Here is a 16,292-nt window from a genome sequence, read left to right as displayed (position 1 = left end):
CTCTATCATAAATCTTATAGATATCAATTGTTATTTAGTTGATCTAAATATGATCGAATTTGTAAATGCAAGAGCAAAGAATATTTGAATTTGTTGCCACCATTTAATAATTTGAGTGCAGTGCATGTACGTACCATTACTATGTCTTGCAAAAAAGGTGGTGGTTTGGCACTTTTCTCCGATGTTTATATGCTTTAAAGCAGAATTATTTCCTGTAAACTTTGTTTGGTGCAAGAACCTAATTCCTTGAACTTAATTTTATTTCATTATAAGTCCACCACTGAATACATGTCAAATAGATGAATGATAAGTACATCCCTAGATTCTCACCATAGGATCATTTTGTACAATTAAAGAATGATACCTACACAATTCAGTCTGTCCATACCATACAGAAACGTTTTGGTCTAAATTCACTTGACATGAAAACTATTAGAAAAGCTAAATTACCTTTGCATCCTCAACAGCCAAAAGTGAACAAGATGTACAGGAGTTTTCAATTGTAGATCCCAAAAGCTATCTCCTTAGGATTAGTCTCAACCATCCAGGGAGCCCTATCAAACGTAACAAACGATTGAGTAAGACGATGCAAGGAATAGACAGGCTTCCCGATAAAAGATCATACTTGTTCATGATGAAATTGTACGTTCCTTGTGCAGCACGACTTAGAAGGACTTCCCTTGCCTCCACTGCAATACCTTCAGGCTACAAGCAAGTGACGAAACGATTATGATGGGAGTAGACTAGTATGGTTTATGTTTCGTGCTTCAGGATACCTCTTCAGGAAACCAAACTCCAGGCTTCGTGCTTCCTTCAAGAATTGCCAGGGCAAATGCAGCTGTAGAGATTCCTACTGATCTGAAAAGGATTTAACGGAACACCCTATAAGTAAAACCATAGCATGTGATACATTAACCTCAGAGTCCACTTAAATACTTGAAGTGGAAGAAAGATCAGATATGCATTGATCAGACAGAAACAAACACGATGAAACTGTACTTACTCAGATAGTTTTCTGTGGCTGAATATTCCTATTCTAGACTTTCCATCAGAACAGTCCAAATCAACCTGTTTTGCATTAAACATTGTAAACATCACTTGCTTAAATTCAAACTTCCTCATAGCATAGTTAACAATTTACAGATCCGGAAAACATAAGTAACTGTACCCTCATCGACACTTTCTCTCCGGCAATTGCATCAACTTTTCTGACTAAAGGGTCGAACAAGTCAACTAGCTGTTGAACTTTGCTTCTGTCTCTCAGGGTTTCCTGAAGATTATGATTCTCACAATATTATATTCAACAGAAAGCAACGTGAACCACTAAAGAAGGAGGTAATTATATTACTCATTCAAGTGTGAAGCAGTTAAAAATAATTAGTATGTCTCATTTGAGAGAGAGGGATAGAGAATTTTGAAGTATATTATATGCAATGGAACAATGAAACTCAGGACTGAATTATTATTGCCGTAAAACTTTTACAAATCTTCAGATGGGGAGATTATATGCATGAGAAATAGGATGCATGAGACCACTACACCTAGTGGATTTTTTATTTGACACATACACCTATTTAATTATATTGCAAAAGAAAATCAGATCTCTCCTATAAAGGAGCACTGCACCACTTAAAAATGAATTTCAGTTTCCAGAGATTAATATACATACAGCTGGAAGTAAGTACGTCATGGCTACCATCCCCCAATTCCAGAAGAAGGGTGCAGTCCCAAACCGTGCACTCACAGTTGGTACTCCGAGAATCTCATGGGTGCTTCTGACCTCCGGTAAATTCCTGAAAGAATAATTTTCTCAATTACCTTCTCCAGATAAAAGTGATTGGATAGTCCCTTTTTTTCATGATGTCTTAGTCAAAAATCATTACTCCAACATGCTTTACCAAAACATCACAGTAGTGGTCTGATAAATGTGTTTGCTCATAAGGCCACATGAAATATTAAGGGCGTCTTCAAAGACCATTCTTCTGTAAAAGGCTGTTTACAAATAATTTGTAACATAACTAACTCCCAAATTTGACAACATATTAACAGTTGGCATGGGAAAGCTCTATACTAATGTGTTCTGTTAATGTGTGCAGTGGTGTAGTGAAATGCATGGTTTGGTTCCATAAGAAAACGACATTGATGACATTATGAGTATGATATCCATCCAGATATAGCGTACTGGAGCACGTTCCATAAATGTATAACATGGCTGACTAATTGTGTAGCTCTCAAATCTCGTGGACTTGAAAGTAGTAGCTGTAATTTAGCTGGGCAATAACTTAACAGTACTATCTTTTATCTGGAATATTGATGCTAACAACATGGAGTACTATTTCATAAACTTACAACAAGAAAACATCCCTCTTCCCAATCCCACGTCCAAAATCAATGTTGAGCATCCCGCTATAAGGCTTCAGTTTAATTTTTTCTCCTGTCAAATACCGAGTAAGCATCTAACCAAAATTATCAATATGATGTCATGGAACAAAGAGAGCAGACAAGGCAACAATCATCACCCAACCTTTGTTATATGCAACTACCTCTTCTCCTAGAAGTAGAAAGCTAGTCGATAATATTGTTGGGCCAGCACCACCAGAGCCTGCAGTATAGTAATAGAACCTAAAAGCAAGAAAGCATGTTATTTACGCTAGAATTTTAGAAACAAAATGAGAAAAGGAGATCAATATGTAGTTTGGATTTCCAGCTCATTCACAAAAGCATGTTAATTGAACTAGAATTTTAGAAACAAAATGACAAAAGGAGATCAACGAGTAGTTTTGTTTTCCATATTATTTGTATATCTAGTTACACATATTTTGCTGCTAAGCCTTCTAAGGTCATAAGTGCATCTTCCTGTTACAGGCATCAATATTTCATCTGAACAATAAGATAAAGCCAGCAGTAGGCCAACCTGTAATTTTCATAATAATCAAGCTCCCCAGTTCAGTAAGTTCCAATTAACTTTCCCTTCATCAATCAACTGTTATGATCATTCTAATGAAGGAGGGGTTGATGATGACTACAAGTTTACAGAAAAAAAGATAAAAAATCACCTTAGTCTCTCTGGTTCACCTTTGCCCTCACTTTTGACTGCACGAACGAGCTCTGCCGCCATTACTGCAATAGTACGGGGAATTATTTATGACAGGAACTGAATATGTGCCTTAAAGCCAACCATGTACAGAGAAAAAGTAGGTCAAATGAGACAGTGATGCAAACGGGGCTAAAGGATAGCAATGACAATCAATTGATACATGAAGTAAGTTTAGGAAATATTTATGATACGAAAACCAACTCGCAATATGGGAGAGGACAAATGAATAAGAATGTAATAAAATGGACTTTTTCATCCCCATAAAGAGTTGCAGCAACTGAGATAAAGGTAAAAATAGAAAGTTGTGAAAGAACTTGAAGGGTTTCTCTAGATAATGCGACAGAACTGTTGCTCACTCCTGGGTAGATCCCCCCAGTTGTTATTGCTGGAATATTTGCATCCAGCGCTCTGTTCATATATGATTTTGCACGCTGCGCAGTGCTTGAATCATCACACACATCAAGATAGGCAACCTGGGAGATGAAAACAATCAATATCATGCGTGTACATTGATACAGAGCTAATCATGAATAACAATGAGATATAAAGCCCAAGTAGGTTCTGGAACAAAAGCATGCTCATTACCTTTCTCTCACCTTGTTCTGAATTGCAGCTTCAAGCACGGCACACTTGTCGGACTGCTGAAATGGCCCGGCAGTATGAACAACAAGATCCACACCTACACATAGCTAGCTGATTAATGATATTCATTGAAACCAAGCCAATTCAGCAATTTGAAGCTAACACTTGTATAATCTAATTCATCTCACAATGATAAGGAACTGGAAAAGCAATTGGAAGAATCACAAACCCTTCAAAGCATTATCTAGTGATAAACTATCATTGATGTCAACCTCCACGAATTCAGAGTTGTTGCCCAATTTTGTCACCACTGCAGCACCTTTTTCCCTGCCAATTAACCACAAATTGCCCTAGTTAACTTAAGCCCTAATTAAACTACCGTGTTAATGGCGATACCAATTCAAATCAAACAATCACGAATAGCTTTATATAATAAATTCCTTTGAATTCGTTACCTGTTTCGGCCACCGACTAGAATGCGAAGATGAGGGCAGAATTTGTTGAGGGCGAGGGCAGTGGAACCTCCAACTCTTCCGGTGCCGCCTAGTATCAGAATTCTGGAGGTCTTCACTTTTTCAGGTAGCTCGACTCTTTCGATATTAGTGGCACTGTCTTTAGCGGAAGCGATTGTGAGATTTCTGGGTATGCCATTGCCGGCGTTCAATTGCAGGCAGAAGCTCGCCATGTTTAATCTGTTGATTTGTTTCCCGCAGTTATCAGTTTATCGTTATTGATTGATAGTATGAATGATGATGATGATGTGGCCTTGCTTTAGACTCTCACTTCGCGCCCCCTAGCGTTTAAGGCCATCTACAACGCTGTTCCTATACGGTTCCTAAATCGTTACTTAAACTACTATTTGCGGGCCCCACTGTACATTTTTACTCCATTCCTTAACTAAGGAACGGAACCTGCGACCCTCCGTTCCTTAAATTACTATTCATTCAATTTCATTTTTTATTTTTATTTCCAACCAAATTCAATTAATAAAAACACACTTTAATAAAAAACACACAACATTAAAACAAAGTTACAACTTAAACTTAAAAAAAATAAAAAGCACACAATTAAAATCCTAAAAAAATAAAATTACACAATTTTAATAATTTCATCCGCCAAAGTTTGCCCAAATGTGCTCAATTAAATCCTGTTGGAGTTGGGTGTGGGCGCTAAAGTCGCGTGTCCTTGCACGAATAGATAACCGTTCTTGTATAGACGGATGCGCTCCACTTCGAGGCGGACTACTTGCGGTTGAGCTTCCGGGGGATTCGGGGTCGAACCAATTTCCCGCCTCGGGTCCTTCGTCTTGGACAATCATGTTGTGCAAGATTATGCACGTATACATGATGTCGACCATGTTCTCCATGAACCACGTACGAGCCGGGGCTTTGATGATGTTGAAGCGCGCTTGGAGAACCCCGAACGCCCTCTCCACATCCTTGCGAGCAGCCTCCTGCTTCTGCGCAAAAAGAGCCTGCTTTGGGTTAGAAGACCCACTGCACGTCTTCACGAAGGTAGGCCACTTCGGGTAGATACCATCGGCGAGATAGTACCCCATTTTATAAAGCCGGTTGTTGGCGACGAAGTTGATGGCCGGCGCTTTACCATCCAAAACTTCGGTCAAGAGGTCGGACTGGTGGAGCACGTTTACGTCGTTGTTCGACCCGGGGACCCCGAAGTACGCGTGCCAGATCCAAAGGCGGTAGTCGGCAACGGCCTCGAGTATAACGGTTGGGTGGGTGCCTTTGTGGCCGTTCGTGTAGGACCCCTTCCACGCCACCGGACAATTCTTCCATTGCCAGTGCATGCAATCGACGCTGCCGAGCATCCAGGGGAATCCGTGCACTGTTTCGTGAAGGTCGAGCAGGAACTGACAATCGGTCGTGCTTGGCCTCCGGAGAAATTAGTCGGTGAAGGCTGTCCGGACGCCTTTGCAGAATTTGAGCAAACACATTCGCCCAGTGCTGTCTCCGATGTGGAGGTATTCGTCGAACATGTCGGCCGTTTGTCCAGTCGCAAGCTGGCGGATTGCTGCAGTACATTTCTGCAGCGTCGTGTGGCTGGGACGGCCGACCGCATCGAACCCTTCCTGGAAGAACTCTTCCCGGGCTGCCAAAGTATTCGCGATGTGGAGAAATAACGGTTTCCCCATGCGGAAACGGCGACGGAAGTACGTAGCTCCCCAAACCGGGTTATCGCAGAAGTAGTCGTGTACTAACCTTGCGGCGGCTTCCTCCCGGTTACGATGGATGTACGTACGAGAGCGTCGTTGGGGCGGCGCGGCTTCTTCCGCCTCCCGTCGTCGATCTTCTTCAAGTGATTGTTCCAATATTTGACGCATTTGTTCAAAAGGATCCATTAATTTGATTAAATTTGGGAGAAGAAAAACAGAGTTGATTTGAGATGAAAATTGGGGTGGAAATAGAGAGGATTTGAGATGAATAGATGTGTGTTTGTGAGTGAAATGAGTATGAAATAGGAGTATTTATAGAGTAAATAAATTAAAAAAATAAATAATAAATAAAAAACGGCCAAAAAAACGGTAACAATACCGTTGCAATTTTTTTATTAAATTAGAATTTTTTAAAAAAAAAATCGAATTATTGCATCACCGTGACGACGCCCACTCGCGAGGCAGCGAGTGGGCGTCACGCGTCGAATGGGAGGCCGCCACGTCGCCTCGGCGCGTGGCGGAACGTGTCGTGCCGCGTCTCGCGGGAACGGCACCGGCACGGAATGGCGACGGAACGGGCGGCTGCAACGCGTGCCGCCGCGGTTCCGTTCCTCCGGAACGAAATAAGGCACCGCAACGGCACGCGTTGCGGGTGCTCTAATTAATTCAAGTTTATAGTAGTACTAAATTTCAATTTAATTATTGGGATCACTAAATTTTACTACTAATTTATATTTCAAGTTTATAGTAGTACTAATTTATATTTCTTACCACCAAAAATAATATTGTACAAATCGGGACTTGAAATGATTTTCAATCGCAATAGTTTTTTGCATGTATAAGCTACTCCAAAAGAGACTGAATGATACATTTTTCCTTTGGTAATTTTTATATACAGGCTTTTGAAGTTTATGTGCATTGGGTCAGTTTGAAGTTGCAGCTTTGAATAGCTGTTCCCACTTTCTGGGATCCTTTCCAGGTCCTTCCCCCTGCATTCATTAACATTCAGTTTAACCACACCAAAACTTGGATTCAAACAGATATACCAACAAATTTGATTGTTACTGAAATAAACACAAAGCACATTGTTCTATATTCAATGAGCATGGATTGTAACAAGTTTTGGTGGTAAGAAAGGAACCTGGACTGAGTTGATTTCGTAGATCTGGCCTTGAGTGAAGTCGATGTCCAACGCCTGCACACAAGCCTCTGCTACGACAAGTCTACTTACCTCCCCGACTAGTTTATCCCCTGCAAAACCCATATGCTACATCAGCAAAGTGAAGATAACATAATATTGACGGGTGAATAGATCACCATTGTTTGACAAACTTGACTCTAGGTGCGATTGAACAGAAATGAATGCAAAAGAGTAGCCATCAACGTGAAAACACTCAGCACCTTGGCCAATAACAACTGCTCGGCGTTCCCCAGCAGTGGCCTGGAGTAAAGTATTCAGGTCATAAGATGTGTAGGGTCCATCTGTTAACCTACCTGGTCTGCACAAAGAGAGTGAGAGAGAAATGCGAAAATAAGTTTTGATAACAGAAAAGTTAAAAAAGAAAAAATAACATCCAATTAGAAACTATATCGAACCTGATTATAGAATATGGACAGCCAGAATTACGAACAAAGTCCTCCCCCATTTTCTTGTATTTTAGAACACCAAAAAGGTTCATGATGCTGGGCATAGAAGAAAGATGGAGTTAAGAAAAAGTTTGCTTTCTTCCATAAATTCATTTGAGTGAAAAAACCCGACATCGTTTATTGAAATCTATTCTGGCAATTGGCATATATAAAGGAAGATATTGCTATGCAAGCAAGTGTGTGTAAAGAGTTTGTGAATCTTCATTAAGAACTTAGTGGGGCTGTAACTCAGCAAAATTAAGCAAAAAAAAAAACACAGCTCCGCACATGCAATATTTTTTCAGCTTCTAAGCCAGTAAGAGAAACTCAGTAGTCAATGTAAATCTGAGCACTTCAAATATGAGAATGCAAAGTATCATTTCAAACTTATTTTAAGAGAGCATGCCCCTTTCACCCTATACAAAACAACCATTTTTACCTCAGAGTGACGTGCTCTCACTAAACATTGTCATTGAATATATCACAATATGGAAAGCATACCTCCATGGAAGTTCATTGAACTTGGTGACTCCAACTGAAGAAACAAGAATGATTCTTTTCAATGATGAGGGCAATGCTGACACAAGATTTCTCACGCCCTCCCAGTCTGAGAAGGAATGACATAAATGGTACATAAGGCACTGGGGACCGATATATCATAGGATGATGGTAGAGAATAACGAAATACTGAATACAGACGAACACCAAGCTTATGATTGGGGAAGGAATATTCTAACCTGTTCTTTCAGGTGTGTTGTCTCCATCCCATCTCTTAGATGGAAAGGCTGTTGTTCCAGTGCAGCATATAACATGTGTAACACCCTGCAACATGAACTTATATCATTTATGGCCCTGACCAGATTTTAAAAGATCATTTCACATACTCCTAGAGCTAAAATGGATGAAAATTTTCATATGTGAAACAACAGACCAAGAGCTAAACTTGACGGAAACCATCATACCTCAAATATCGAAGGATCCAAATCCTCTGGGTTCCGCGTGTCACCTTTCCGCACCTACCAAGTTTATAGAAAGATACTTTAAGAATAAGAACAGAATTTCGAAAATGCTAGTTAGTTTTTCAGATGTCAAACTATAGCAGGAAAACTTGGTCCATAGTTAAACTAGATAACCTGCAGTTTTTCCTCATCTTGCTCACCAAAGAGAGTGATGGCCTTCTCCGGATTCCGGAGTAAAAGCCGTGCTCTAATATTCCGATCGAGCAGTGATGCTACAACCAATTGCCCTAAATTGCAATACTGTAGTTTAGAGGTTTAATAAGAAGTTTTCTGTTTAAAAAGAGGTTAATGCATGGCTAGAAGTATATCATTTATGGCCCTAACTAGACTGTAAAAGATCATTTCACATACTGGCTCATTTTACATTATCCAACCATTCAACAGGTAGAAGAAACTGGTGAAACGAGGCAATGAAAAAGCAAGGATTGGAGGCCAAGGAAATTCCTACTCTAACAAACACTTATCGACTCCAAAAACCTTTATCCTTAACAAAATTAATCATCAAGGCAGCAAAACCAAAATTCCATCAATTGATTTCGTGAGCCATCACTTCGGAATAAAGGCTTGTTTGATCCGTGCTCAAATTCACACCCCTGGCAACTGAATTGATCATCTTAATATGTAGATATTCATTTGAAATGTCACTCCACATAAGAGGTGAAAAATCAAAAACTGTATAAGAACAATAACCCTAGCTTTCGATTCATAACCAAAATTGCAATGATTTTTGTTTCCCCCGAAATCATCATCATATAGAAACACCGAGTGAAAAGTGAAAATCGAAAAATTGGAAGAAGAGGCGAATGACTCACCCACGCCACCGGTGCCTCCAACAACGAGGACAAGCTTGGAGGAGGAAAGGCTAGTTTGGTTTGTGTCGGATTGAATAACTTGTTCGGTAAAAGCGTTTGAGCGGGGCACGGAAGCTGCTAGTGTTGGCTTTCTCTTCAAGTTGCGAGGAGAATACGGAGAATTGAGAGTCCGGAAAGGAAAAAAAGGGAGGGAGGGAGAGGTTTGTGTGGGAGGTTTTACTGGAAGTGGGAGATCAATGGAGGGAGAGAGTGTGAGGCTGTTGGGCGCCATGAATTGCTCAGTTTGTGTTTGTGATGGAAGAGTTTAGTTATCAACCGCCAATCATGCGCTTAATTTTATTTTTTTTTATCAAAATTATTTTTGTAATTACAATTTATTTTTTCTTTCAAAGAAGACCATGTGTAAATTTAATACTCATATTTCGGCTAATTTAACCACTCTGCCAAATCAAAACTATTAATCTCATAACATCCACAACTAAATATAACTAGTTTGAGGTATTTTTTTTACACGTGATTTAAAAAAAATTGTATTAAATGAGTTAATAAAGGAAAACTAAAGTGTGATATAAAAAAGTAGAAAGATGAAGAGAGAATAAAGTGAGAGAGTAAAAAGTAAGTGAGAATAAATATATTAACTTTTAATAAAAAAAAAATGACTCCACTACTATAGAATGTACCAAAATAACTCAACTATTATGGAACGAAAGAAGTAATTTAGAATGATATAATACAAAAGGATGAAATATTAGTAGTATTAAGAGTGTCCACAATGGACAAGTCGCTACAAAAGGGTGCCGGATACCCAAGTATCCGGCTGAGCCATGTGGCGTGTGGCGGACGGGATGGAGGTTCTGCGGAGGTCTATTGCGAGCCGCGGAACCGCTACAGCGGTCATTTTCCCTTTTTTATTTTTTAAATTTCTTTAATTGTTATCTATATATGCCTATTTCTAATTCATTTTTTTCATTCCATTCCAATCTCTAATTATTTTTGTCCAATTAATTTTATTCTAGTCCAATTAAAATAAACCAACAACTGATAAAATAACGTGATTTGTGGATGTGGCGTGGCTGTTATTGGGATGGACAAGTTTTTGGGGCTGTACTGACCGAGCGGAAGTGCTTTTGTGGCTGTTTAGCCTCTATTGTGGACACTCTAAGACTGTCCTCGTCAGGGACACTCACCCAACCCAACTCAATCAATTTTTTAATAAAATACTAATTTCTCTTTCATCCACATATATAGAACAACCCCCAATGCCCCAAATTATTAAAACTTTTACTTCCATCAATGACCCCAACTCAACCCCAATACATATTTTCTTTTTCATATACTTTTAATCAATATAAATTTCACTATAAGTTTATTCAAATATATTTAAAAACTCATATAAAAATTGTATAAATTATTTTATAATTTAAATTTATTATAAAAATTATTACACATTCATATATAATTGAAGTACAACATAATAAAAATACACAAATAAAAGAAATACGGTACAATAATAGAAAGTAAATAAACCAAACTACAGACTGAAGTGAAAATAAAGAAAGATAACTAAAAAAGATAAACATTACACATTCAACTATTTGCTAATTTTTTCTCAAATGTGCTCAATCAAATCATCTCGAATAGCAATATGAGCTTCTCTATTACGGAGTTGATCTCGATTTGTTATATAAGAAAACAAACTCCCGATCCGTTGAGTACAGTAGCGAAAAGCTTCAACATTTCCTTCTTGTGCTCTTGTAGGTGTATCTTCAAAAAACTCAGTATGATCATAATAATTTTGATATGTATCACGTTCATCTTCTACTATCATATTATGCATGATGATACAATCAATCATAATTTTTCCCATCAACATCTTGTCCCAGGCAAGGCATGGCCTTCGCAAAAATGCGAAACGCGCTTGTAGGACTCCAAATGCTCGCTCTACATCTTTTATGATAGACTCTTATAATTGAGCAAACAACTTATGATTTTGAGTTTGTGGAAAAGTGATTGATTTGACAAATGTAGCCCATGCATGGTATATGACATCAGGAAGATAATGTGCCATATTACATTGATGACCATTTACTATGTAATTAAAATATAGTGTTCGACCTTTTAAGTCATCATCAGAAATAGGAGACCTATGGAGTACATTACTATCATTGCACGAACGTGGAGTTCCAAAGATTGCATGTAAGTCGTATGATGCAACAACTTCCAAAATGATCGTTGGTTTTCCACTTCTCCCTGTATATTGTCCAACCCATGCGTTAGGACAATTCTTCCATTCCCAATGCATGCAGCCTATTCTCCCAATCATGCCTTGAAAACCACGTTGATTTGCTACATATAGAAGTCTAGTCAGATCTTGTTTAGTAGGTCGTATAAGATACGTGGCACCAAAACATAAAATAACACTTTCGACAAAATGTATTACAGAATCTCTCGTCACCGTTGAACTCATCTGCTAATATTCATCAACGACATCGGATGATGTCCCATAAGCCAACGCCCGCATTGCTCATGTACATTCCTGTAACGATGACAAGCTTTGTCTCCCTGTAGCATCGCGTCTCTCTTGAAAATACTCATCATTAGCAGTAACAACTTCTACTATCCGAAGGAATACGGATTTGTGCATGCGAAATTGGCGTCAGAAGACCTCTGGTCCTTATGTCGGGTTGGGACCAAAGTAGCCATTGATCAAACGCTCGGCACCAATCTCGTGTTGCCTTTCACAATACCTTTTTCTGACTGGTGAAGCTTGAGCCCCAACAGTTAAATTGAGATTGATGGATAACATGTTCTCAACAATTGTATAGATTTGATGATTTTGTTGAGAAACTCGTTCCTCCCATTGGTTGAGTGTTATGTTATTTGAATCATCAGAACTTGAATTCGATGAAAGTGATAAGTTTTCACTGGAAGACATTGTTTTGGAGGTGGAATGTGTAGTTCGTGTTATCTTCAAAAAAAATCCACAAGCTATTTATAAACTAAATATATTTACCTGTGACACTAAACCAAAGCATGTGAGACACACTTGGAGTAAAGCATGTGGCATATCAATAATTTTTGCAGGATAATGCATGCCGGAAATCATATTTTTACCAAAACATGTGATAGACACTTACAGACTTACAATGATGCATGTGATATTTCAAAAACTTTTGTAAGATAATGCCTAAATAAATAAAAGTAATAAAGCATTTTAATGTTCAACTTACTAAAAAAAAGGAAGACATTTGGACTTGACCCCCACTTTTTCTATGGGTGACAAACACGGATTTTGCATGTTTTTAAGGACTAGATTTGACTTGTTTTAAATGTCAATCATGCAAATTATGTTCTTAAATTGCATATGTTATACATTTGGTATTTTTGACGTGTTTGTTGATAAATGATAGAAAAAGATAGAAAAGGTGAAAAAAGGCCAAAGTGCAGCAGCCTCTGTTCGAGCCCATTCTGCCAGCGATTTTGAAGTCCAGTCAGTGCTTACTACATTCTATTCTCTTCGTCTTCAAAAGAGCTTCGTGTGGATATTTTGCATGTCTCAATCGGATTTCTGTGGAGAAAGTTATGACAATTCTACGAACATTGCGCAGTGCAGTCAAAGCTGGCGGAAATTAGGCGAAAATTCAAGGATTGAACAAATTATTGCCCAAATCCCTCCTTTTAATTGCAGATTCGAAAATATTATATTTTCAATTAATTGGAGGATACTTTTTACCATTCTAAATCTTTTTCTAGCTTATAAATACCCATAACCTAAATTATAATCTTAATCTCAGAGTCTCTAATCCTTCTCCATCTCTACACCTCTTTCCATTCCATAATACACACATAATTCATCCATCTTCCATTGGAGTGGAGCTCTGCAGATCTAGGCAAGAGAAGACTGAAGATTGAAGATTCAACCTTGGGTTTTATCAATTTCTTTCATGTCTCGTACTTTAATTGTAGTTTTTACTTGTCTATGAGTAGAACATCTTTTGTAGAATTTTTGGTATAGATATTCAATTGATTTTCCTTGTTAGCTCTTGCAGTTATTTGATTTATCTGGTGCTTTCTATGTTCAATTGATTAGCTACCTCTTGAATACATGTTAGAGTTGATTAGAGTACTCGGGAGATGAAATAATTGAATTGGAAAAAGGGATAATTCACACATTAATTCAATAGAACTCGGGAGAGTTGAGGTTTTGAGTGAGGTCTTTGATCTTATATGCTTTTAGGAGTTAGGGGTTTAAGGGTTAGAAGGGGACTTCAATCCTATCACCTAATCTACAGGTTTCTCACCCCGGGAGGGGGTTTAATCTATAATTGTGATCGACTTAATAGCTCTGGAGACCGTAATTCAAGGAAGTCGATTGTGTTTTTGGATCCTAAAATTCTACATTCTTAAGCCTGCTTTGTATTATTTCTTTTTATGTTTTCCTTTTTTTTTTGTTTATTTCTTTCAGTCTAGTTTAATTAATCAACTCAAAAATCACGTGTCTCTAGATAGTATATGACGCTTAGTATATGGTAGTCAGTTGCAATCTTATTCCCTGTGTTCGATATCCGGTACTGACCTTTAGCTATACTAGATCTACCATGTATGCTTGCAGGTATTTTTAGTGCTAATAAATAGTGCATCAAGTTTTTGGCGCCGTTGCCAGGGAATATTATTGCTTTAAGCTGATATTGTAGAACGGTTGATAATACTAATTTGGAGTGTAATATTTTGTATAGTTTTGTTTTAATTGTTTTTATTTTATTTGTTTTGCAAGGCGCACGAATGGATTACTCTGCGCTCCTATGGAAGATGCAATTATCTGGTACAACATTTGATATACTTCGTAGAGCGTGGGTACATAAGGCATCCCAAAGAAAATCCCGAGAATGGGGGATATTTTATGAGCCTCAAAGAGCGTCAAGCTAAAGACGTTAACCAAGCGCTTGTTGGGAGGCAACCCAACATTGGTATCTTTTTTATTTAGTTTGATTTGTTTTCTTAGTTTACTCACATCTCCACCGACTTTTCAAACTTATTCTTAACGTAGTTTTGAATAAGTTTGGGGGATGAAGTGGTGGACCGTGCGTTTAGTTGTTTTTGTTTATTTTATTTAATAAACCCGAGGTGAATCTTGTCATGAACATAACATAGAAAACTTAGAAATACTCATGTTTAAGGACATCAGACCGAGTTGCCTATGATAAAAATTTTGTTTATGTGTTGGTTGAGTTGACTTGATACATTGATTTGAGAGTTTTGTAAAAGGTGTATAATTAAGAATTGCTTGTTTACCTTGAATCATGCTTATACCTTGTGAGACTTGAGCTATATTTTCTTTCTTGTGTGATTTATCTGCATTCATGTATTTGTTTTTAGAACTTGCTCCTGGTCTGCCTAAGTCTATATAGTGTTTAAATGATAAAAGAGGACGTTAGGCCATCCTTCTTAGCTACTTTATATATCCAAATTTATGACCTTATTCAAAATATTTTTCCCTAGCTAGTCACTTTGAGTCTTTAAAGCCTTTTTCTTTGGAAGCTAAATAAAGGGGAATATCCATACGCTCTTTGGTGAAATTTAGTATATATTTTGTGTAAAGAGTTGGAGAGATAAGGTAGAAAGAAAAGTAGTGTGCTTACTTGTGAAAAGTGCATAGACACCTGTGGTTTGAATGAGATATTTGGTTGTGCATAAAAGAAAAAAAAATGCACAAAAGAAAAAAAAATGAAAAGAAAAAAAAACAAAGGAATTTGGGAAGTGAGAAGAAATTTAGACAAAGTCTAGAATTTACTGCGATTTGATTTGTTGGTGGGTGCTAAGTTTGATGTAGTAGAAATTGATCACTTTTGCTATGTTTGGGTTTAGTCACTTTTTAGCCTTATTTCCTCACCTTACCAAAGAGCCTACATTATAACCGAAAATAAAGACCTTTCGGATTTTTTATTTTAATCACATAAAGTAGAGGAGGGATTAGACATCGAGCAAGCCTATGGTAAACTTTGCATGTTGCATGATCTGAGAGCATACACTTTTTCCAATATACACCTTGTGAGTGAGTGATAAACACACTTCTAAACACTTGTTAGCGCATGTACTTCAAGTTGATCAACGAGCTAGTAATGAAAATGCACTAATAAGCTTTGCTTGATTTGATTTGTATTATTGTCAAACTCTTTATTTCTTGTTACAATTTTTGAGGCAACTATGAAGTCTAGTTCTTAGCATCTGTGTTTCATTATTAGTTTTTCTCTTGTTTTGTTTGAGGACAAACAAATAATTAAGTTTGGGGGAGTTGACAAACACGGATTTTGCATGTTTTTAAGGACTAGATTTGACTTTTTTTAAATGTCAATCATGCAAATTATGTTCTTAAATTGCATATGTTATACATTTGGTATTTTTGACGTGTTTGTTGATAAATGATAGAAAAAGATAGAAAAGGTGAAAAAGGCCAAAGTGCAGCAGCCTCTGTTCGAGCCCATTCTGCCAGCGATTTTGAAGTCCAGTCAGTGCTTACTACATGCTATTCTCTTCGTCTTCGAAAGAGCTTCGCGTGGATATCTTGCATGTCTCAATCGGATTTCTGTGGAGAAAGTTATGACAATTCTACGAATATTGCGCAGTGCAGTCAAAGCTGGCGGAAATTAGGCGAAAATTCAAGGAATGAACAAATTATTGCCCAAATCCCTCCTTTTAATTGCAGATTCGAAAATATTATATTTTCAATTAATTGGAGGATACTTTTTACCATTCTAAATCTTTTTCTAGCTTATAAATACCCATAACCTAAATTATAATCTTAATCTCAGAGCCTCTAATCCTTCTTCATCTCTACACCTCTTTCCATTCCATAATACACACATAATTCATCCATCTTCCATTGGAGTGGAGCTCTGCAGATCTAGGCAAGAGAAGACTGAAGATTGAAGATTCAACCTTGGGTTTTATCAATTTCTTTCATGTCTCGTACTTTAATTGTAGTT

General features: G+C 37.7%; 2 protein-coding genes across 3 annotated transcripts; both read right to left on the bottom strand.

The window, feature by feature from the left end:
* Positions 1-242: 242 nt before the first annotated feature.
* On the bottom strand, positions 243-4,428 carry LOC121750583. 2 transcript variants are annotated; one of them, XM_042145143.1, is made up of 13 exons: positions 4,135-4,428; positions 3,909-4,006; positions 3,694-3,776; positions 3,444-3,570; positions 3,057-3,120; positions 2,525-2,622; positions 2,350-2,434; positions 1,670-1,793; positions 1,169-1,270; positions 1,004-1,068; positions 777-858; positions 626-705; positions 243-554 (listed from the first exon to the last, which is right to left on the bottom strand). In XM_042145143.1, exons 1-13 carry the CDS (start codon positions 4,362-4,364, stop codon positions 497-499), a joined length of 1,296 nt encoding a protein of 431 aa, XP_042001077.1. In that variant the 5' UTR covers positions 4,365-4,428; the 3' UTR covers positions 243-496. The 2 variants fall into 2 exon arrangements, with proteins under 2 accessions (XP_042001077.1, XP_042001075.1); XM_042145141.1 differs by having other exon boundaries at positions 2,350-2,456; positions 2,544-2,622.
* A 2,172-nt stretch (positions 4,429-6,600) lies between these two features.
* Positions 6,601-9,606, bottom strand: LOC121750477 (protein TIC 62, chloroplastic-like). Its single transcript, XM_042145012.1, has 9 exons — positions 9,310-9,606; positions 8,612-8,724; positions 8,441-8,494; positions 8,216-8,300; positions 7,980-8,085; positions 7,449-7,535; positions 7,254-7,351; positions 6,994-7,103; positions 6,601-6,841 (listed from the first exon to the last, which is right to left on the bottom strand). Exons 1-9 carry the CDS (start codon positions 9,578-9,580, stop codon positions 6,776-6,778), a joined length of 990 nt encoding a protein of 329 aa, XP_042000946.1. The 5' UTR covers positions 9,581-9,606; the 3' UTR covers positions 6,601-6,775.
* Positions 9,607-16,292: the final 6,686 nt, after the last annotated feature.

This window comes from Salvia splendens, chromosome 10 (genome assembly GCF_004379255.2).
Source record: "Salvia splendens isolate huo1 chromosome 10, SspV2, whole genome shotgun sequence".
NCBI classification, from domain to species: Eukaryota; Viridiplantae; Streptophyta; class Magnoliopsida; order Lamiales; family Lamiaceae; genus Salvia; species Salvia splendens.
This window is presented reverse-complemented; position numbering and strand designations above follow the sequence as displayed.

Excerpts from the sequence above, each read along its gene's own strand:
- LOC121750583 (XM_042145141.1), bottom strand. The coding sequence starts at position 4,364 with ATGGCGAGCTTCTGCCTGCAATTGAACGCCGGCAATGGCATACCCAGA. Across the intron at positions 2,623-3,056 it reads GGTGAACCAGAGAGACTAAG|GTTCTATTACTATACTGCAG; the intron begins GTGATTTTTTAT and ends TCTTGCTTTTAG. Across the intron at positions 706-776 it reads GAGTTTGGTTTCCTGAAGAG|CCTGAAGGTATTGCAGTGGA; the intron begins GTATCCTGAAGC and ends ACTTGCTTGTAG.
- LOC121750477 (XM_042145012.1), bottom strand. The coding sequence starts at position 9,580 with ATGGCGCCCAACAGCCTCACACTCTCTCCCTCCATTGATCTCCCACTT. Across the intron at positions 8,086-8,215 it reads CAACACACCTGAAAGAACAG|ACTGGGAGGGCGTGAGAAAT; the intron begins GTTAGAATATTC and ends ATTCCTTCTCAG. Across the intron at positions 7,104-7,253 it reads AGCAGTTGTTATTGGCCAAG|GGGATAAACTAGTCGGGGAG; the intron begins GTGCTGAGTGTT and ends TGGGTTTTGCAG.